Source organism: Sorex fumeus, unplaced genomic scaffold, assembly GCF_029834395.1.
Source record: "Sorex fumeus unplaced genomic scaffold, SorFum_2.1 ptg000017l, whole genome shotgun sequence".
Lineage (NCBI taxonomy): Eukaryota > Metazoa > Chordata > Mammalia > Eulipotyphla > Soricidae > Sorex > Sorex fumeus.
The window spans coordinates 2,104,291-2,124,299 of NW_026606074.1; the positions used below are offsets into that span (position 1 = coordinate 2,104,291).

General features: G+C 64.2%; 1 protein-coding gene across 2 annotated transcripts; it reads left to right on the top strand.

Annotated features, from left to right (window-relative positions):
* The first annotated feature begins 3,534 nt into the window (after nucleotides 1-3,534).
* Nucleotides 3,535-19,945, top strand: LARP1 (La ribonucleoprotein 1, translational regulator). Of its 2 annotated transcripts, XM_056112253.1 has the most exons (19): nucleotides 3,535-3,679; nucleotides 9,867-9,931; nucleotides 10,170-10,235; nucleotides 10,614-10,788; nucleotides 10,889-10,984; nucleotides 11,057-11,263; nucleotides 11,360-11,522; nucleotides 11,696-11,840; nucleotides 13,045-13,219; nucleotides 13,325-13,494; nucleotides 13,748-14,140; nucleotides 14,471-14,594; nucleotides 14,674-14,879; nucleotides 14,956-15,062; nucleotides 15,208-15,359; nucleotides 15,988-16,132; nucleotides 16,410-16,519; nucleotides 16,622-16,749; nucleotides 17,558-19,945. In XM_056112253.1, the coding sequence occupies exons 4-19, from the start codon at nucleotides 10,665-10,667 to the stop codon at nucleotides 17,765-17,767; spliced, it is 2,655 nt and encodes an 884-aa protein (XP_055968228.1). In that variant the 5' UTR covers nucleotides 3,535-3,679; nucleotides 9,867-9,931; nucleotides 10,170-10,235; nucleotides 10,614-10,664; the 3' UTR covers nucleotides 17,768-19,945. The 2 variants fall into 2 exon arrangements, with proteins under 2 accessions (XP_055968228.1, XP_055968229.1); XM_056112254.1 differs by lacking the exon at nucleotides 3,535-3,679 and having other exon boundaries at nucleotides 9,870-9,931; nucleotides 11,057-11,185.
* The last annotated feature ends 64 nt before the right edge of the window (nucleotides 19,946-20,009 follow it).

Consider the following 20,009-nt stretch of genomic DNA (forward strand, 5'->3'; position numbering starts at 1 on the left):
CTCCTGAGCACCACCAGGAGTGATCGCTGAGCGCAGAGTTAAGAGTAAGCCCTGAGCACAGCCAGGGGTGGCACAAAACAATAAATAAACAGAAACAACCTGCACTGGAAGGCAGGCCAAGGGGTGCTTCTCAAAGGGGTTTTCCTGGGAGCCCCCGATGCCGGGCGGTTGGCTCTGTCCCCTGGAGTCGGGGAAGCTGCCTCATTTCTCTCCTTGAATCTGAGGAACCCTAACCAGCCCGTGGGGGCCCAAAGCCGGCTCTCTGGCAACAGTCTGCTGAGAACGAGAGCTCTGGGGCTCCCCCACATCCTCAGCCCTGCCGTTGTTTTGTCTTGGGGCCACACCCAGAGGTGCTCAGGGGCTTCTCCCAGAATAGTACTTGGGGGGGGGCAGTGATCAGGAAACCAAGTGCTACTGCAGAGTGGGTCACTCTGACCTCCTGCCTGCCCCATATGTGCTCAGACCCTGGCCCTCCGTCTCTGCCGCTCCCTGCCTCTGATCCCTTCTTGCTGTTGTCCCACCGGTGGGCGCTGGGCCCAGGGAGCACATCTCCGTCCTGGGCCTGGAGTTACACAATCCGCAATCGCGGCTGGCGCTGACTCTGGCCTCTGAGCCGACGGCCATGCCTGAGCCCGCTCGCTTCCTCCTCCATCAGAGAGGCCTGGGTGCCAGAGACTGTGATCAGAAGTCCCCACAGTCCCCTGTCCCTTCAATCAGGACCGAGGAACCCACAGTTCCCTGTCCCTTCAATCAGGACCGAGAAAGCCTGCACCCCGCCTTTCAGCCCAGGCTCCAGCCCCACCCTCTCCAAGCCACCCCCTGACCCCTCCTAGCCCGGGGTCCGCTAGTCCTCCCCTTTCCTCCCCAAAACTTGTCGGTGTGGGTGGGGCGAGGCTGGGGAGTGTGCCCTGGATGCAGCTAACCACAGTTGCATTCAGTTAAAAAAACACCTTGTGGGCCAAGCCAAACATGCTGTGGCCGGTGCTGGCTGTGGCTGTGCACGGGCTGGGCCGAGGGGAAGGCCGGCTCGGCCAGAGGCTTCAGGGTAAAGCCTCCTGCTTGAACCTGCAGTGCCCCGTGTGCGTGAGGCCCGCTGCTCTCTGCTCGCCAGGGGGAGGTCATCTATAGAAATAGATAAAAAGAGCACATATATGAAGTTTATAAGCTATATTTAAATAGCATATATTTTATATGTAGAATATAACACAGCATTGGCATGTTTTATACCATCACCTATAAATGTTCTACATAATATATCCTCTGTAGGATTTTGGATCCAGATCATACGTGATGTATAGCATATATGTTGCTAAAATATTGGCTTGTTGTTGTTAGCTTCTAGATTTTTTAAATTATTTTTGGGGTCATACCTGGCGATGCTCAGGGGTCACTCCTGGTTCTGCACTCAGGAATCACTCCTGGTGCTCAGGGGACCAAATGGGATGCTGGGAATTGAACCTGGGTTGGCCACGTGCAAGGCAAACGCCCTACTCGCTGTGCTATCACCCCAGCCCGTTGTTGGTTTTTGGGCCACAGCTGGGGATGTTCAGGCTGACTCCTGGCTCTGCACCAGGCATCACTCCTGGCTGTGCTTGAGGGAACACGTGGTGTGCTGGGAATCGAACCATATATACCTATACACTTGTATTTTATATAAATATCTAATCATGTATATTATACATGGATATATACAGTATGTTGGTGTATATAATAAAATATATGTATTTGTATATTGAAAAAGTGTGACACGGTGCAGTACATAAACATACACGTTCTGCATATACTAAAACATATAAACAAAGATACAGGAGCTGGAGACATAGCACAGCAGGTAGGTGTTTGCCCTACCAGTGCTCTAGCTCGTTTCGATTCTCTCTGGGAAGCCTGGGGTCGGGTGCGGGCTGCCGTGGGGCCTGTCCCTGTGCCTCTGGGCTCACCTCTTCCCCTTAGCCGAGGCGCCGTGGTCCCCCCAGCCGGAGCTGACCCTCTGGAGACACTGTTTTCTGTCTCCGCAGGCCGGAGAGCGGGGAGGGCCGCCTCACAGTGGGGTCGGACCCTGGTCTGGGGATGAGAACCTGGGCACCCCGACTTTCGCCTTTTTTTTTCTGGAGGGGTGTCCCGAGTGGGGTGGCCCTTCATGGGGGCCTCTGGACAGTGCTGGGGCCAACGGGCACGCGTGCTCAGCCACCGCTCCCAGCCCCTTTATCCAGAACCTTCCCGGGCTCTGCACCGGAAGGAGACCACCGGCCCGGGCTGGCTGCTGGGAGGGACGCAGGAGGTGGACGGCGCCTGTTTCTCTCGGCTCGCAGCCGCGACTGGACCGAGGTAGGGGGGATCGTGCCTCGGTGGGACGCCGCGGCGGGGTCAGGAACACAACAGAAAACCCACGTGGCCGCCCGGCCGGCCCTGTCCTGTGTGCAGAGAGAGAGAGAGCACCGGGCCCGGGAGCGCAGCTCCGCTGGACAGGCCGTGGCCGTGGGGGTAGCTGTGTCCGAAGTCTGGTGTGTCCTCTGCAGCAGGGCGTGGGGGTGCCCGGGTCGGAGCCTCTCGACCCTCTCCTGGCAGTTCGGGAATACTGACTGCCCCGAACACGAGCTACGGCCAGCGGCCGGGGCGCGTGCAGCCGGGGGTGACCCGTCCAGGAGCACCTGTCCGCGAGCCGAGGGCACGTGGGCCCCGTGGCCTCGGGGGTGCGGGCTGCAGGGCAGGCCGGGCCATGCCCCCGGGGGGGGGGGGCCCGCCAGACCCTGGCCTCAGGGGCCAGCACGGGGGCGGGGGCTGCCGGCGAGCCGGCTCTCGGGGTCTCGGGGGTCGGCGATCCGTGGGGCGGGGGCTGGCTCCGCCCCCGGCACGAGGTCGGCGGGGGAAACCGAGGCCCGCGGGGGGCCTCCTTCCGGCCGTGCGGGCGCGGGCACGCACGCGGGCGGGGAGGAGCCCGGCCAAGGTCACCGGGGCGCCGGGCGCGCGGCGTGGGCGCGGCCCCCGCCGCGGCCCCGCGGCCGCGTGGCCCGGCCCATGTGCTCCCCGCGGCCGCGCCCGGCGCGGGCCCTTTAAGGCCCCGCCCTCCGGGTTGCATCAGGCGCGTGCGCGCCCCCGCGGGCGCCGGCGGGGCGGGGCCGCGGCGTGCGCGCGCCCGGCCGCCCCCGCCCTGCGCGCGCGCGCCCGGCCCGCCCCTCGCGCCGCGTCGAGGCGCGCGCCCGCCGCCGCCGCCGCCGCCGCCGCCGCCTGCCGCGGATCGCGTGGTCGCTCGAGCCGCCCGCCCGCCCGCCCGCGCCCGCCGTCCGCGTCGCTGCAGCCCCCCGAGCCGCCCCGCGCGGGCCGCCCCGGCGCGGCGGCGGCGGCCGAGGCCGGCGGGGCCCGCGGGCGCCCGCGCGAGCAGGCCCGAGCGGCCGGCCGGAGCGCGCGGCCCGGCGCCCCACCCCCGCCATGGCCGCCCAGGTGGAGCCGCTGCTGCCGGGCGCCGCCGCGCTGCTGCCGGCCGAGGAGCGCGCGCGGGCCCGGGAGCCGCCCGCGGGGGAGCCGCCGGCCGCGGCGGGCAGCGACGGCGAGGAGGGCGGCGGCGGCGGCGGCGCGGCGCCGGGGCCCGCGCGCCGCGACTTCGTGGAGGCGCCGCCGCCCAAGGTGAACCCCTGGACCAAGCACGCGGCGCCGGGCCCCGCCGTGAACGGGCAGCCGCCGCCGCCGCCAGGTGGGTCCGGCGGGCGGGCGGGCGGGTGGGTGGCCGCCGCGCCGCGCCGCGCCGCGTGCGCCGCGGCCTCCATTTTCTCGCCGCCGCCGCCGCCGCCGCCGGTCGCGCGGGCGCGGGCAGGTGCGGGTCGGCGGCCGGGCGGGGCCGGCGCGCGGCGCGGGCCTATTTTTAGCCGCGCGGGCCGCGCTCGCCGCGGGCGGCCGGCCCGAGCCCCGCCGCCCCCCGCGCGCCGCCCGGCCGCGTGGCCGCCCACGGGCCGCGAGGGGCCCCCGACAGGCCCGGGGGGCCGCGGCTTTGTGTGGGCGCGCGCGGGCCGCTCGGAGGCCCCGGCCCTGGCGGCGGCAGGTGGCGGGCGGCCCCCTCAGGAGGGCCGGGCGGGCGGGCAGCGGGGGGAGCCGCGTGTGAGCGCGCGTGAGGGCGCGAGCGTGTGAGAGAACGTGAGTGTGAGCGTGTGAGAGTGAGCGCGTGGGAGACTGGGAGAGCGTGTGCGAGCGAGAGTCTGAGAGGGTGTGAGAGTGAGCGTGTGAGGGTGAGCGAGTGTGAGTGTCTGATCACGTGTGAGAGTCTGAGTGAGGGAGTGTGAGTGTGTGTGTGACTGAATGTGTGTGGTCACGTGTGTGAGCGAGTGTGAGAGCGAGTGAATGTGCGGTCCCATGTGTGAGCGAGCGCGTGTGACAGTGTCCATGCGAGCGAGCGCGTGTGGCTCTCGGGCCACACCCTGTGGTGCTCGGGCTGGCCTCTGAGGTGTGCCGGCCAGGGGGCCCCTCCCTGCCCACGGGGAGGCCGCGCAGGTGCCCGGGCGTGGGCGCCCCCGGAGAGAAGCGCCTCGGCCCTTCCTGCGGAGAGGGAAGTGGGTGCCCGGGTGCTGGCCGGGGCGGCCGGTGGCACCAGGTGAGGTCAGGTGACCGCGCTCTGCCCAGGTGAGCCCGCACCTTCCTGCCCGCCCGTCCCGCTGCCCGTCTGTGGGGACCCGCTCTGGACCGCCCCCCCCAGGCGCTGAGGTCAGCCCACGGGCGGGGGCAGCTTTGGGAAGGGAAACGGCGCCAGGTGGGGCGCTCGGGCTGCCGCCCCAGGGGCTTCGGCGGTTTTGCTCAGGTTTCCCTGTGGCCAGGAAGTGGGCACCTGGCCGCGGCTGCGCTCCTGGGCCAGGTGGTTCTCCTGAAGCGGGGATGGGGGCGTCCGTCCGTCCGTCCGTCCGTCGGGGCTGCACCCCTGGGCCCGGCCCGCTCCTTCCCACCTTCAGCTCCCAGTCCGGGTCCCTCGGGAAGTGGCGGGAGGAGGGGCGCACGGGAGGGAGCCGGGGCTCTGCGGGACCTTGAGCCCGCTCCCGTGGGAGGTGGGCACCGACCCAAGACGGCCCGCGGAGCGCCGGTTCGCACGCCCAGCCCCAGCTCAGAGGGGCGGCCGGGGCGTGGGGCCCCCGGAGCTGCGGCTGGCGGGGACCGCTGTGCCGCCCGGAGAGACGGTGAGCGGGAGCTGCCCACTTCCCAGAAGGGCTGCAGTGCCAGTTTCCAGGCCAACTGGCAGCTTCCTGAGGCAGCTGGCCTGGGGTGTTCCCCGCACCAGCGGCTGCACACAGCCCCTTTCTTTCAGCTGCCCCTGTGCCAGGGTTCGGGGCCAGGAGAGGGGCCTGCGTGGCCTCGGGCCGGACCCTCTGGGGTGGCCGACCTGGGGCCCCCTCCAGGTCACCTGTTTCCCTGCCGTGTTCACCTGCCCACCGGGACCGGCTGCTGCCCCCTCTGGTGTCTCCGACTGTGCTCTGGCCCCGCCCCTCCTCCCTCCCTCCCTCCCTCTGTGCCCCGAGGTGCTCCTCTGCCCAGGGCCAGGACATTGTTCTGGAATGCTCTTCACCTCGCCTGCTCCCTGCTGGAGTGTCCCAGCCCCTTCCCCGCCTCACCTGCCGAGCAGAGCAGGCAGCAGGTGACCTTTGAGTCGGGGAGTGGAGGGCAGTGGGGGGTGGCCGGCTGCTGGATGCCCTGGCAAGGGGGCACGGGCCAAGTGTCCTCTGGGAAGAAGGTTCTGGCCCCGTGGCAGAGCCTCGCAGCTTGGTGGCGGGCTGGGCTTCCCCTGGCTCATTGGAGCTGAGGCTCTCCCAGATTGGGACAGTGCCTGCGACCTTGCTGTGGTGGGCGCCCTCATCTGCAAGTGGCAGCCCCCTGAGGTCAAGGCTGTGGTCACCATGGGGGGGCTGGGCTGGCGTCCAGGGCCCTCGCCCTGCTGTCCCGCAGCTCCTGTACCTGCAGAGGATCCCAGCGAGGATGGGCAGAGTGTGCGTGAGGCCAGCTGCGGGGTGGGGGGTGCAGGAGGGACCCTGGGAACACGGACTCGGGTCGCCCTCTTCAGCAGTCCATCTCCACTGAGGGTCTCCCCACCCTTTCCTTCAGAAAGCAGCGCGGTGTCTGGCGCTGAACGCAGGCCGGTTCCTCGTGGGCCGTCTTGTCAGCCTGGTCCACGGAGCCGCTGTGATGGCGACACATTGGTTCCCCGGGCACAACCACACAGGATGGAGTGCCGGTGTGGCCCCGTGGGGCAGGAGGGCAGGGACACACGGGCCCTGTCCCTCCTCCTGGCTGGGCCACTGCGGCAGGAATGTCCCCGGAAGGTTGTCCCACATGCTGGCCGTGGCTGCATGGGGGTGCTGCACAGAACCCCGGGGCCCAGGGCAGGGGCTGGGGGCACACTGCTGATGCCACTGGGACCTGGGGCTGCTGGACAGGGCCAGCAGGGTCTTTCCCCCAGTATGGGGTGGTGAGTGTAGAGGGCTGGACGGGAAGGGGAGGCCCGTGGGAAGCAGGGAGGTGCCGTGGAGAGGTGAGGGCGGGCACTGGCCCCGCAGAGGAAGTTTTCTGATTGCTCTCCTCGCTTCCTCCTGCTCTGCGCAGAAGCCACGTGCGTGTGGCCCTGGCCCATTCCGCTGGGGTTGGGCTGCTGGGCCTGCTTGAACGCTGACTTCTTGGGTGGCAGGGACCCCAGTGTGGCGGTCCTAGTGTGGGCATCTCCCTAAGGGATGGGACACGCATTACAGTTGTTGGGCTTGGAGCCTCTCTCAGGACCCCTGGCCGCCTCAGCCCTGTACCGGGTGGCAGGTATTCCACAGCACCTGCTGTGCCATACGCAGGGGCCATGCCGGCGGTGCTGGGGCTGCTCCTTGCCTTGTGCTCAGGGCTCTGTGGCTCTGTGATGAAACGACGGTCTCTGGCCCACGTGGGATTTCTTTGTGGGGGGCAGAGAGAGAAGTGTAGAGAGGCTGGGACTCAGGTGGTGCAGCGTGGCTGGGCTGTGGGCACCTGTGATCTCGGGCCGTTGTTCTTCCTGGCAGTGGCTTTGGAGCCAGCTTGTCCCTGGGGAGCTGGAACACCTCAGGTTGTGCCTCTGCACCGCAGGGAGAGCCCAGGGCAGGGCTCTGCTGCCCCACCCCCGCTCACTTTGAACTGTTGGAAGGAATGATCTCAAGTGCTTTTTTCTTGCATTTTGCTTGTTTGCTTTTGTTTTGGGGACACACCCGGTGATGCTTAGGACTGACTCCTGGCTCTGTGCTCAGGAATTACTCCCAGCAGTTCTCTGGGGATTGAACCCAGTTGGCCGTGGGCAGGGCACAAGCACCTTCGCCCGCTGTCCTGTCACCGCAGCCCTCAGGTCCTTACTCTTTCTGGTTGTTGGCCACACCGGCAGGTACTCGGGCCGTATTTCCTTCTGAGGTTGGGCTCGGCCTGCTCTGGACTCTTGAGGGCTTGTGTGGTTGTCTGGGGCCCCATGCGGTGTGGGGCATTGAACCTTCAGGTACGGGTGAAGAGCCGCTGGGGACCGGGCGACAGGCTCCAACATGCCGTGGTGCCCGGGCTCTGCTGGGCTCCGCAGTGAGCCTGGCCGCAGGCCTGGCCTGACCCGTGTGCTGGGGCCTGTTGTATGTTGAGGGGCACCACCCCGCCTGCCTGCTTCATTTCCAAGCTGGGGTGGCCCCCTCCGGTTCCCTGACCTCAGTTTGTGTCAGTACACGGGTGAAGGAGGACCTGGGTGGCGGGGCACGTGCGTCCCTCCCGTCCAGGGGCTGCTTGCTGGCTGCTGTTAGCTGGGGGACGGGACACTGACTGGGGCCACCTCTGTCACCAGAGGCTAAAGATAGTCGTGGGGGCGGGGCTGTGGGTCACCTGACCCCTCCCTGGCCAAGGGGCGCAGGCTCTGCCCATGTGTGGCCGCTGCGGCTCCCCCAGCAGAGCCTCGTGGTCTGACCTTCTGGGCTCCCTGGGCTGCTCTGCGGGCACCCTGACCCAGGACGCTGGTGCAGGTGAGGAGCGTGCCCGTTTGAACTGCTGGGCGTGGGGTGGCCATGCTCGGACCAACCCGGCTGCCCTGGCACGCGCGGCCTCCCGTGGGGTGGACCATTCCGGGTAGAAGGATCTACATGGCACCTCAGTGCGCCCGCGCCTGCGTCCGTCGACGTGTGACTGACGCTGGAGGGGGTGCCGGGGTTTGTGAGGCGACTGGGGGAAGGCGCGGGGCTCACCTCTCCCAGAACCGAGCTGCCAGGCCTTCCCAGGGCTCCCCTGAGAGAGGGCAGGCTAGTAACGCTCCCGGTGCCCTGCACTGACCTTGTTTCCAGGGCTGAGGTCCTACGGGGCCTTCCCGCGGCCACCCCCACAGCCCTGCGCCATCTTCTGCCGCCACTCTGCTCCCTCCCAGAGGCCAGACCCAGCTGCCCCAGGGGAGGCTCAGTACAGAAAATTCTGGCCCTTTCTCGTCGGGGCGGTTCTGAGCTCACCCCTTCACGAGCCGCGAGTGCGGCCTTCCCTGCCCTCTTGAACCCCGCGGGTGGTCTGCAGTGGGGCCTAGCGGGGCGCATCTGTGAGAGAACCATGAGTCAGCCCTGGGCCCTGCCCTGGAGGGAGTGACTGGGGCTCAGCCCGAGTGAGGGCCGTGAGAGAATGAAGTGGGCTGGAGGGGCGCAGCACGCGCCCTTGCTGGTGGGGGTCCCGCATGGTGGGGTGCCCAGCCCCCGCCTTCTGCTTCAGCGCTCCTCGTCCTTCAGGGGTCAGGAGGGAGTATCCTGGGTAGGGCTGGGGCTGGGGGCCCATTTCCTGGGGTGCCCCGGGCAGGGTGTCCCTCCTTCGTGGGGCTGCAGGGCTTCTTGGAGTGTCATCGTTGCCAGTGCTGACCCTGGCATGCTACGGGCCTGGGGGACAAGGTGTGGGTTCCCAGTGGGTGTAGGTGAGAGATTGTGAGGTGCGGGAGTGTGTGTGACAGCGTGTGGATGTGAGGAGGGTATAGGTGAGGTGTGTAGCTGGAGGTGTCTGTTGTATGCGCGTGTGTGTGTGTGTGTGTAAGGGGTGTGTGAGGGGTGAGGTGTGCATGTGCAGGCCTGTGAGGTGTGCATATGAGGGGGCTGGGGTGTGTGTGAGAGGAGTTGTGAGATAGTATGGGCGGGTGAAGTGTGTTTGTGAGAGGGTGTGAGGCTTGTGAAGGGTTGTGAGGAGGCGCGTGTGTGAGAGAGGAATGTGGAGTGGGTATGAGAAGGTGTCAGGTTTGTAAGGGTTTGTCAGGTATGTGGGGGGTGAGGGGTTATGTGAGGGGTGAGCGTACGTAGCGTGAGTGCGAGGTGTTACGTGAGAGTGTGTGTGCATAAGGTGTATATGGGAGTCTGAGGTTGTGTGGGGGGTGAGTGAGGGGTGTATGGGAGAGGGTGAGATTTGTATGTGGGGTGGGGGTGAGGTGTGGATTGTCGTGTTTGTAGCCCATGTGCCTTCTCCTGGCTAGGTGGGTGGGTGGGTATGCCGTGCCACTACCTGCCCGGCCCAGGTTCCGCTCACAAGGCTGGGCAGCATCCTTGTGCCTGACTCTGAGCCCACCTGTCACTGGAAGTAGGGGCAGACAGACCCCCTCCTGGGTGAACAGAGGATGGGTCATGCCCCTCCCAACGCAGCTTCGTGGGTCTCTGTGGGGCCTGTCCACCTGCAGTGGGGGGTTGGGGCTCCCATGCCTTTGTATGGCCTCACCTGCCCCGATTTCTCCGGAACCGGTGGAGAAAGCGTCACTTGTGCTTTGACCCCCTTCCCTCTGCCTGTCCTTCCTCTCTGGCCACCATCTTTCTGGGGAAGTGCCGGTTGCCTGGTGCAGGGAGGTAGGGGAGTAGGTAGTGCCCGTCCCGCGGGCTTCACCTAACTCTTGCTTCTCCCTTGTCCCACAGAGCAGTCTGCTCCAGCCAAGGTGGTGAGAGCAGCAGTTCCTAAGCAACGCAAGGGCAGTAAGGTAAGGAGTAGGGCTGGGCAAGCAGTCCAGGGGGTCTTCCTAGAGCCGTGGCCTCTTGCTTGTTGGAGTGATGGCGGGCTTTGGGATTGACTCTCTCAGAGAGGCAGATCTCTCTGGGCCCCCACTGTCGGTGGACTGGCTGGTTTGGCTGTGACCTGGGTGAAGTTGTGTTGTCTTGATAAGGGAGTGGCTGAGCGCACGGGGTCCCCTGGGCCCAGCCTCACAATGTGCTTTGCAGGTCGGTGACTTTGGAGATGCCATCAATTGGCCCACACCTGGAGAGATAGCCCACAAGAGTGTGCAGGTGCGTTCTGGGGGCCACGGAGCCAAGGATTACATCATGGGTGGGCACCCTGTCCCTGACGTGTGCCTTGGGAGGGCCGTGCCAGTTTCTCCTGCCCTTGGCACCGTCCCGCTCAAGGCTGCCACTGACCTCGTGTCTCATGGAAATGGAGGGGCCTTGGAGTCAGTGCTCCCCACCAGGGCTCCATCACTGCTGGGTGCTGTGGGCAGGTCCAGGCTGGCGTCTCACTGCCGCAGACTCTCTCAGTGACGTCACCCTGTCGTGGGCACTGAGAGCTGTAGCTCTGCTGCACGGGAGCCAGAGGGATGCGTGTCTGTCTTCGCGTCTGTGCGTCCATCCTAGGCTCTGAGGCCCCCCTTCCTGTCACGCCTCCCACAGCCACAGTCTCACAAGTCTCAGCCTGCCCGGAAGCTGCCCCCGAAGAGGGACATGAAAGAGCAGGAGAGAGGAGAGGCGAGCGACAGCAAGGAGAGCCCGAGGGCCAAGTCGGACGAGTCGGGGGAGGAGAGGATCGGGGACGAGGACTGCCAGAGAGCAGGGCAGAAGAAGCGAGGTGAGCAGGGCCGGCCACCGGGTGTCTGTCCGGGGGCACGCGCGGCAGGGAGAGAGAGAGAGCTCTCACCGCCCTTCCTCACGGGTCTGCTGTCGCCCAGGGAACAAGCACAGGTGGGTCCCGTTGCACATAGACATGAAGCCAGAGGCGCCCCGAGAGAAGCCGGCCTCGCGCCCCGCCCGTGGGGAGCTGAAAGGTACAGGGTGAAGGACTGGGCGGGGGGTTTTGGGGGACACAGCCCCAGCCTTGACGCCCACTCTTCCTGCAGGGTCCGAGCCCACCGCCTTCACGCCCGTGCCTGTGGCGCCCCCCACCCCAGCCTGGCCACCAGAGACCAAAGCGGACCCGGCCTGGCCTGACCAGGATGAGACCGCGAGCGTGAAGAGCGACGGGGCTGGTGGGGCGCGGGCTTCCTTCCGTGGCCGTGGACGGGGGCGTGGTCGCGGCCGGGGTCGCGGCCGGGGTGGCACTCGAAGTACGTGAGGCCCCTCTGGGCTCCGGGACGCCCAGGGCGGGGGCGCGGCGGGGCGCCGGGCCGCGACCCTCTCCTCACAGCCTGTTTGCCCTCTAGCCCATTTCGACTACCAGTTCACCTACCGGAAGTTTGACGGTGCAGAGGGTCCCCGGGCCCCCAAGTACATGAACAACATCACCTACTACTTCGACAACGTCAGCAGCACCGAGCTGTATAGCGTGGACCAGGAGCTGCTCAAGGATTATATCAAGCGGCAGATGTGCGTGCTGGGAGGGGTGGGGGGGGACCCTGGGGCTGCAGTCCAGTGGGTGGTGTTCCCTGGCCTGTGCAGGGCCCAGCCTGTCCTTCTGAGGCAACTGCCAGTGGGAGGGGCCACAGTGATCTCCGCACAGGGTGTCCATGGCCAGTGAGCATGTGCATCTGTCCCCGCAGCGAGTACTACTTCAGTGTGGACAACCTGGAGCGTGACTTCTTCCTGCGGAGGAAGATGGACGCAGCCGGCTTCCTGCCCATCACCCTCATCGCCTCCTTCCACCGCGTGCAGGCCCTCACCACTGACATCTCCCTCATCTTTGCCGTACGTGCCCCACCCCATGCTCTGCCCCGCAGCCCCTGTCTTGCGCGTTGGGGGACATCAGGCGCCTAGGGAAGAACACGTGACCGTGGCCTAGACTTCTGGCCTTGAGGCCATCCATGGTCCCCGTCTCGAAGGAACAGACCTGTTAGTGGCTGCAGCTCCTGCACATTAGAAACCCTGGGTCCTTCCTTACCACGTGTCTGGTCAGTTGGGAACTCTCTCAGATGTGAGGTTCGGTCTCCAGGCTCACTCACGGTGCGTCTGACTCAGTGCGTCCCTGGCCTCCCTGGCAGCTTGTTCCTGGATAAAGTCGCCCATGTGCCGAGTAGACATTTGCTCTCCTGGCTCTGTGTCTACGGTCCTGGTGTGTCGTTTGATGGTCTCTGGTGACTGCTCTGGTTTTTCAACGGGGCGTGGAGAATAGGGTGTCGTGGGATGTGACCATCCCTGTGGGCGGCCTCAGCAGCACACAGGGCTGCCAGAGTTAGGCAGCGAATTTGCGTGTGGGGCGCGTAGAGGTTGAGCTGTGCTGCTTTTCCCACGCCGGCAGCTGCTTGCTGAGCCCTAAGCCTGCACAGTCTCACCGCCCTGTCTGCCACGGCCACTTTATTCAGGAGACGCCAGCCGTCTCCTCGAGCAGCCGTGTGTGCTGATTCTGGAGCAGTCACTGTGTCTGTTTCTTAGTAAAGGACCCAGGAGGTCACGTTCACGTTCACTGTTGAAGCAGAGGTTCTGGGTCTCTCTTAGATGCGCAGGGCTCGGCTTTCCCGTGTCAAGGTTGGAGCTTGCAATGCTGACCTCGGTGTCACTGCTTCGGCTTGGCATGTGTTGGGTTTGTCTGACACCGACATTGTGTGGTCAGATTCCGAGGGTCTGCTCTCTCATTTCCTGTTGTGGACGTTCATGTGAAACTTGACCTGGTTAGAAGTCTGGCTTCAGTTGTTGCCTTCTCAGACTGATCCCTCTTATAGGCATTTCTGACTCCCCCGCGTCCCTGCTTTCCGCTCCTGGTTAGTGTGTCTGGTGGGGGTGCCCAGTGCGTGGTCTCACACCCAGGTGTCAGTTTCACCCACTTCTGCCTGGAACCCCAAAGCTCCCCACTCCTGGAGGCAGCCACAGTGGGTGTCTGGTGCCATCAGTGCTGCAGTGGTAGCTGATGCCCGCCCCGGACAGCTGTTCACTGCGTTGCTTGCCCTCACTGCAGGCCCTGAAGGACAGCTCAGTGGTAGAGATTGTAGACGAGAAGGTACGCCGGCGGGAGGAGCCAGGGAAGTGGCCTCTGCCCGGGCCCCCAATCGTGGACCACTCGCAGACGGACTTCTCCCAGCTGCTCAACTGCCCTGAGTTCGTGCCCCGCCAGCACTTCCAGAAGGAGACGGGTGGGTCCTGCCCCCTCAGAGGCTGGAGGCTGAGGCCTCACCCCACCCCCACCCCCACCCCCACCCTGGGGCCTGGATGATAACGTGTCTCCCCTATTCCTGCAGAGTCAGCCCCCGGCTCTCCCCGCGCGGTCACCCCAGTGCCAGCCAAAACTGAGGAGGTGAGCAACCTGAAGACACTCCCCAAGGGTCTGTCCGCCAGTCTGCCCGAGCTGGACTCCGAGAACTGGATTGAGGTGAAGAAACGGCCTCGGCCCTCCCCGGCCCGGCCCAAGGTGGGTGCCATACACTGGGGCCACCCGCACAGGCCTCTCCTGCCTGTTCTTTTGTCCCTCTGTCTGTGCTTAGGTCCTGCTTTTCTCTGCTGGACAGGCCCCCCCACCCCCACCCCTGCCTGGCACCCTCCTTCCTCTACACTGGGTGGAGCAGCCGAGGTCACTCAGATGCTCGCCTGGCCCCCGCGTAGGGTAGCCTGATTAAGGGGGTAGTACTCAGCGCCACAGTCACCCTGCCCCTCACTCCTCCCAGAGGTCCGAGGAGCCCAGGTTCCTCCATCCCACGTCCCTGCCACAGCCGCCGCCCTCCCAGCAGCCACCGGCACGTGACCAGGATGAGCAGGAGGAGTTGGACTTCCTGTTCGACGAGGAGATGGAGCAGATGGACGGGCGGAAGAACACCTTCACTGCCTGGTCTGACGAGGACTCTGACTACGAGATCGACGACCGCGATGTCAACAAGATCCTCATTGTCACCCAGACGCCGCCCTACATGCGCCGGCACCCGGGCGGTGACCGCACTGGCAACCACACATCCAGGGCCAAGATGAGCGCCGAACTGGCCAAGGTCATCAACGACGGACTCTTCTACTACGAGCAGGACTTGTGGACTGAGAAGTTCGAGCCGGAGTACTCGCAGATCAAGGTGAGACGCCACCCATCTGGGACAGCCATGGCTCTGCTGGCGTGCGCGAGGCTGAGCACAGGCCTGATGGTCGGAAGGCTGAGGCCACGCCTCGCTGTGGGAAGGCTGAGTCCCAGGAAGCAGGGCCGAGGACAGGCCTGGCTGTAGGAAGGCTGAGCTCCCAGGGAGTGGCAGGGTCCTGCGCCGTGCAGGGTGTGGATCACGGGCCTGAGGAATGGGGTAGGGCCAGCGGGGCCCGGGGACCAGAATTCGTGTGCTCTGGGCCTGCCCCTTCCGGCTTCCCGCCTGGCCTGATTCCTATACGGTGCCATCTCCCTACCCACCCTGCAGCAAGAGGTGGAGAACTTCAAGAAGGTCAACATGATCAGCCGCGAGCAGTTCGACACCCTGACCCCCGAGCCCCCTGTGGACCCCAACCAGGAGGTCCCTCCAGGGCCACCCCGCTTCCAGCAAGGTGAGGAGTGTGGGGGCAGCAGGCCAGACAGCGGGTGGAGGGAGCCGTGGCCTCGCTCACCCACCACCTCTCTCCACAGTCCCCACTGATGCGCTGGCCAACAAGCTGTTCGGGGCCCCCGAGCCCTCCACCATTGCCCGCTCACTCCCTACTACTGTCCCCGAGTCGCCAAACTACCGCAACGCCCGCACACCCCGCACGCCCCGCACGCCGCAGCTCAAGGACTCGAGCCAGACACCCCGCTTCTACCCTGTGGTGAAGGAAGGGCGCACGCTGGACGCCAAGGTACGGCCCTGATCCTGCGGGGGCTTTAGAGGTCCATTGCCGGGAGGCCAGGCCAGTCACGTTTCGGCCTTTACAGATGCCTCGGAAGAGGAAGACCAGGCACAGCTCCAACCCACCCCTGGAGAGCCACGTGGGCTGGGTGATGGATTCGCGCGAACACCGGCCCCGGACGGCCTCTATCAGGTACGCAGGGCCCACCAGCCTCAGAAACACTGAGTTGGCCGGGCGCTGGTTGATGAGTATGGATGGCGGCTCCTGGTGGCCAGGTGTGAGTCGCCAGGAGCCGGGGAGGTGGCCTCTCAGAGTCTGAGGACACTCTGGCCTGCAGCTCCAGCCCCTCCGAGGGGACACCGGCAGTGGGCAGCTATGGCTGTACCCCTCAGTCGCTGCCCAAGTTCCAGCATCCGTCCCACGAGCTGCTCAAGGAGAACGGCTTCACCCAGCACGTCTACCACAAGTACCGGAGGCGTTGCCTCAATGGTGAGTGCCTGCCCAGGGAGCATTACTCTTGAGCGTGTCTCCCCACCTGCTCCTGGCACCGCAGTGGCCTTTGCTGTCACTCCTTCTGGTGTTGCCAGCTGTGTGGCTCTGTGTCTTACCTGGGGACTAGCTCTGGACCTTTGCGTCTGCCCGGTGTTTGGCTCCTCAGCACTGAGTCTGGGGCTCTCGGGTGCGGTCCCTGGTTCTACGGTGTGCCATGGTGCCCCCTAGTGGCTGCCATCCTCTCTGCCTGCTGCACTTGCTGTACTTGCTCCTGGCTTAGGGGCCCTGAGCCTTGGGCCGTTTGCCACTTGGACCAGAGGTCTGTGTCTGTTACTGTGTGCCTCCGGCCATGCCATGTGTTCATTATGCGTCTGCAGTTACTCCTACCCGTCCTGCGGCTCATCGTTCCACTGTGCCATGGTGTCCCCGGTGGTTGGTGGTGGGATTCTGTAGTGCTGACCATCACTGCTGGTCCCTTCCTGCTCCGCCAACAACAGGTGTTGAGCTGGCGAGGTCTGTAGCTCTCGGATCAGTGCTCAGAGATATGGGCAGGCTCAGCCAGGTCCCAGGCCCAGCCTTCAAGCCGCTATCCCCGATACCCAACACGAACCCTCATTCCCCACAGAGCGGAAGCGTCTGGGCATCGGCCAGTCTCAGGAGATGAACACCCTGTTCCGCTTCTGGTCCTTCTTTCTTCGTGACCACTTCAACAAGAAGATGTACGAGGAGTTCAAGCAGCTGGCCCTGGAGGACGCCAGAGAAGGCTACCGGTGAGTGTGGCAGCTGCTGGACCACCCGCGGGACCTGGGGCTCCCAGCCACAGCCTTTCCCTGGCCCATCTGTGGCTTGTGAACCGCTTTTCTGTTCGCCGTCATTGAGAGGTTTTGTTGGGTGTCACCCAGTGAGCAGACCTGAAGCTCAGGATGTGATCAGAGCGCCCTGTGGGCCAGTGGATCAGACTGCGGCTGACCCTTGGCCAGCTGGTTCCTGGGTCCTGCGTGCGGGCTTGGTGGGCCCGTGTCCTGATGCCATGGGCTCCTTTGGCAGGTACGGTCTGGAGTGCCTTTTCCGATACTACAGTTACGGCCTGGAAAAGAAGTTCCGGCCGGACATATTCAAGGATTTCCAGGAGGAGACCGTGAAGGATTGCGAAGCTGGTAAGTAGCTGGTGCTCAGAGCTGTCTGCTGGCGCAGACCTGCGCCCAAGCAGCCACATCCTTCGTCTGTGCATGCTGCCTGACCCACTGTCCTCTCCACAGGCCAGCTCTATGGGCTGGAGAAGTTCTGGGCCTTCTTAAAGTATTCCAAAGCCAAAAATTTGGACATCGACCCTAAACTTCAAGAATACCTCGGCAAATTCCGCCGTCTGGAAGACTTCCGGGTAGATGTGAGTATCCCTGTCCATCCTCCCGCACTGCCTGCCCAACTTCCTGACTAGTTTTCCCGGATACAGCTGGGGCGCTGCTCATTGGTTGGCTTTTTGCTTGGGTCACTCCTGGCTGGGTCTGTGGTGCTGGGGATCGGCCCGGGCTCAACTGTGTGCAGGGGAAGTGCCTTACTCCTATGCTGTCCCAGTGGGACGTCAGGGACAAGGGGTGGGCAGAGGTGGTGGCTGCCCTCCTGCCCTTCAGGCTCCACTGCTCTAGTAAGTCGGCTGCCAGTCTGGTGGGCGGGTCAGGGAGGAACTGCGCTGCGGTTCCAAGCCCGCGGAGTAGGTCTCCGTGGCCAACAGTGACATCCAGTGGCGAGTCAGGGGTACTGCGTGCAGAGTCTGGGCAGTAGTGAAGCCCGAGGCGGGGATGTGTCCCTGGAAAACTGGGGGCGGGTGACCTGCTGGCGAGGCAGCTGCAGCTTGACTGTGTGGTGTGTCCCAGGAGGACTTGGTGGAAGAGGGGCTCTGTGTGGGGGTGACATGGGACTGGCCTTTGAGGCCATTCGCCACCTGTGGCGGGCCTTGAGGGGTCTGACTCGCGACTCGCTCGTGCCGGCCCACGGGGGTGCGGTTTCTCAGTCCCTGTACTGTGGCCCTTTGTGTTGTTGCGTTCTGGAGATGAGGGCGGTCGCAGACTGCAGGGCGGAAGCCTAGGAAGTGCCAGTGCTTTATGGGCACGGAACTGTGCGCTGGAGTTGTGAAATGCTTGTTTCATCCCTGTGTTTGGGGGAGCCCCAGGGTCACCTAGCCTCCTCTGTTGCAGCCCCCCATGGGTGAGGAGGGCAACCACAAGCGACACCAGGTGGTGCCAGGAGGTGGCAGCAGTGAGGGCCGGAAGCGGTGTCCCTCGCAATCCTCCAGCCGGCCTGTCCCCGGGGGCAGCCAGCCGCCCCCACCGCCCGCCAGCCAGCCTGTCCGGGAAGATGCCAAATGGACAAGCCAGCACGCGGAGGCTCAGACTTTGGGAAAGTGAAACTCCCCCTTTCAGCCCTGGGGATGGGAGTGTGGGGGGAGGGAGGAGAGGAGGGGGGCAGGAGTCCGTGGAGCGACCAGTTCCAGGAGCCGGAGCGGAATGGACAGGCCTGGAGCTATGGGAGTGGGCGGCCGCGGGGCACCTTGGGGCCCAAGCCCGTGCAGCCCTCTCCACAGCTCCCTCACGAAGCCTCTCCTGGCCTCCTGGGGTGGGCAGGGAGAGTCTTTTATATCTATATATATATACATATATATATATCAAGTTTTAAATTATTGATCGTCTGTCTGGATCACCAAAATCACCCCGTAGCCCTGCCCACGGCTGCCGAGCTGCTCCGCCCACGGCCTTGCCTGCTTTCGGAGCGACTGTGCAGCCCGTCCAGCACTGCCCAGGGCCTGGTACCAGCCCCTGACACTGGGGCTCTGTCTGTCTGCCCTGCCCGCCGCTGGCCGCACCCTCCTACCATCCTCTGGGGGAAGGAAACCAAAGCATCTCACCGTGGGGCCGGGAAGGCTCCGCCTCCACCCCCCCCCCCCGCCCCGCCCCGAGAGGCGCTGCTGGAACCAGAAAGACTGTTGAGAGATTCGTTTCATTTTACTCTTGATCTTCCCGATCCTCGGAAAAATGGAAAAAAAAAGACAAAAATCCACCACAAAAGACCAAAAAAATCAGAAAACCCACCTAATTCACAGAAAGTGATGTCTTTCCTCTGCCCGTGGAACCTTTTTGTTTTGTTCTTGGAAATAATATTTTTTTAAAAGTTGCCTTATTGTGGAGCGGGGATCGGAACCGCCCAATGCCGGCGTTTTGCCTCCTGGACGTGCCCGCCCACCCGTGCCCCGCTACATGGACCGCACCCCTGGCGGCGGCAGTGGGCTGCAGGGCCACCGAGAGACCTGCCGGACCTGCCGCCACCCGCCGTCACCGTCACATCCTCACCTGCTCTGCTGCCACCTCCCACCAGCCCTGTCCTCTGGACCCTTCTTCCCGCCGCCACCTGGGTTTCAGCCTGGGAGAACCGTCTCCCGTGGCCCGGTCAAGGGCCTTGTCTTCGCTCAGCCGCCCCGAGAGGCCTCTGCCAGCTCAGGAGCTGTGCTCCCTCCCTCTCCCTTGCAGCCCAGCCCGGGGGGAGTCGGGGCCTGCCTGCGAGAGCCCGGCAGGAAGGTATATGTGGACATAGAGTATACCTCCGCACCTCTCCCCGCTGGCCTCTGCGTCCCCCAGACTCGCTGCCAACCCACACACAGGTTGGCGAGTGCGGAGATCTTGGTGGGGCCGCTCTTGCCTCACGCCTCCGCCCAGGCTGGGGCAGCAAGCACCACGGACAGGGAGCAGGCGGCCTGGGGGACCTCGTCACATGGCTGGGCCAGCACTCCTCGCCCTGCCTTCCTCCCCCGTTTCTTTTCTCTTCTCTGTGACACATTAGGAGTTACTGTTGCAGGAGTAGTTTACATCTTCACTTTCTGAAGACACTTGAATTCAGGACCGACCTATCTGTGACAAGCATCCGGGTGGGGCCGAGACGGAGGCTCTGCACCCCAGAGGTGGTGGGTGCCCGGGGCTGGCCCGCACAGGGCCCTCGATCCGGGTCCTAGTGTGCTGCCCTGTGGGTCGTGGGTACATGGGCTGCCGCCAGCTCAGACCCCCACCCCTCTGTCAGAGTTGTTCTGTTTTGTTTTGTTCCATTGTAGCCCCCCCCCCCCTTTCCTGATGATTGATTTTGCAAAAGAAAGTAAAGCTGCTCAAGGCCCTGGAAGTGGGGTGGGGCCCAGGAGACTAACTTGGGGTGGGATTTTGCCAAAAACCTGGGCAGGGAGTGGTGAGTGGGACCCACGTGTCTCCTGGAGGGTCCTAGGCTGGCCTGTCCCTGTGGCCAGCTGCTGATGGGACAGAGGACAGAGTGCAGCCCACGTGTACGGGAGAAAAGAGGGGGCCGCTCGCTCATAGAACATTTACCTTTTCATGCTTGGATATCTTGTTCAAAAGGACAAAAAAAAGAAATGTAAAATACTTGAATGAGCTTGTATTATAACATTAATATTATTGAGGACCTGCTTTCCAGGCTGAAGTGATTCATTCATTATCCTAGTCCTGCTTTAGTCCTTTGTAATTTGTGGTAATTATGCTTTTCTTTTTAATACAAAAAAAATGTATAAAAATAAAAACTTGAAAAGGCAACATGCTGGCTGGTCTCCCGGCAGGGGACTGGGTGCGGGGGGGCACTGTCTCCCGTGGCCCCGGA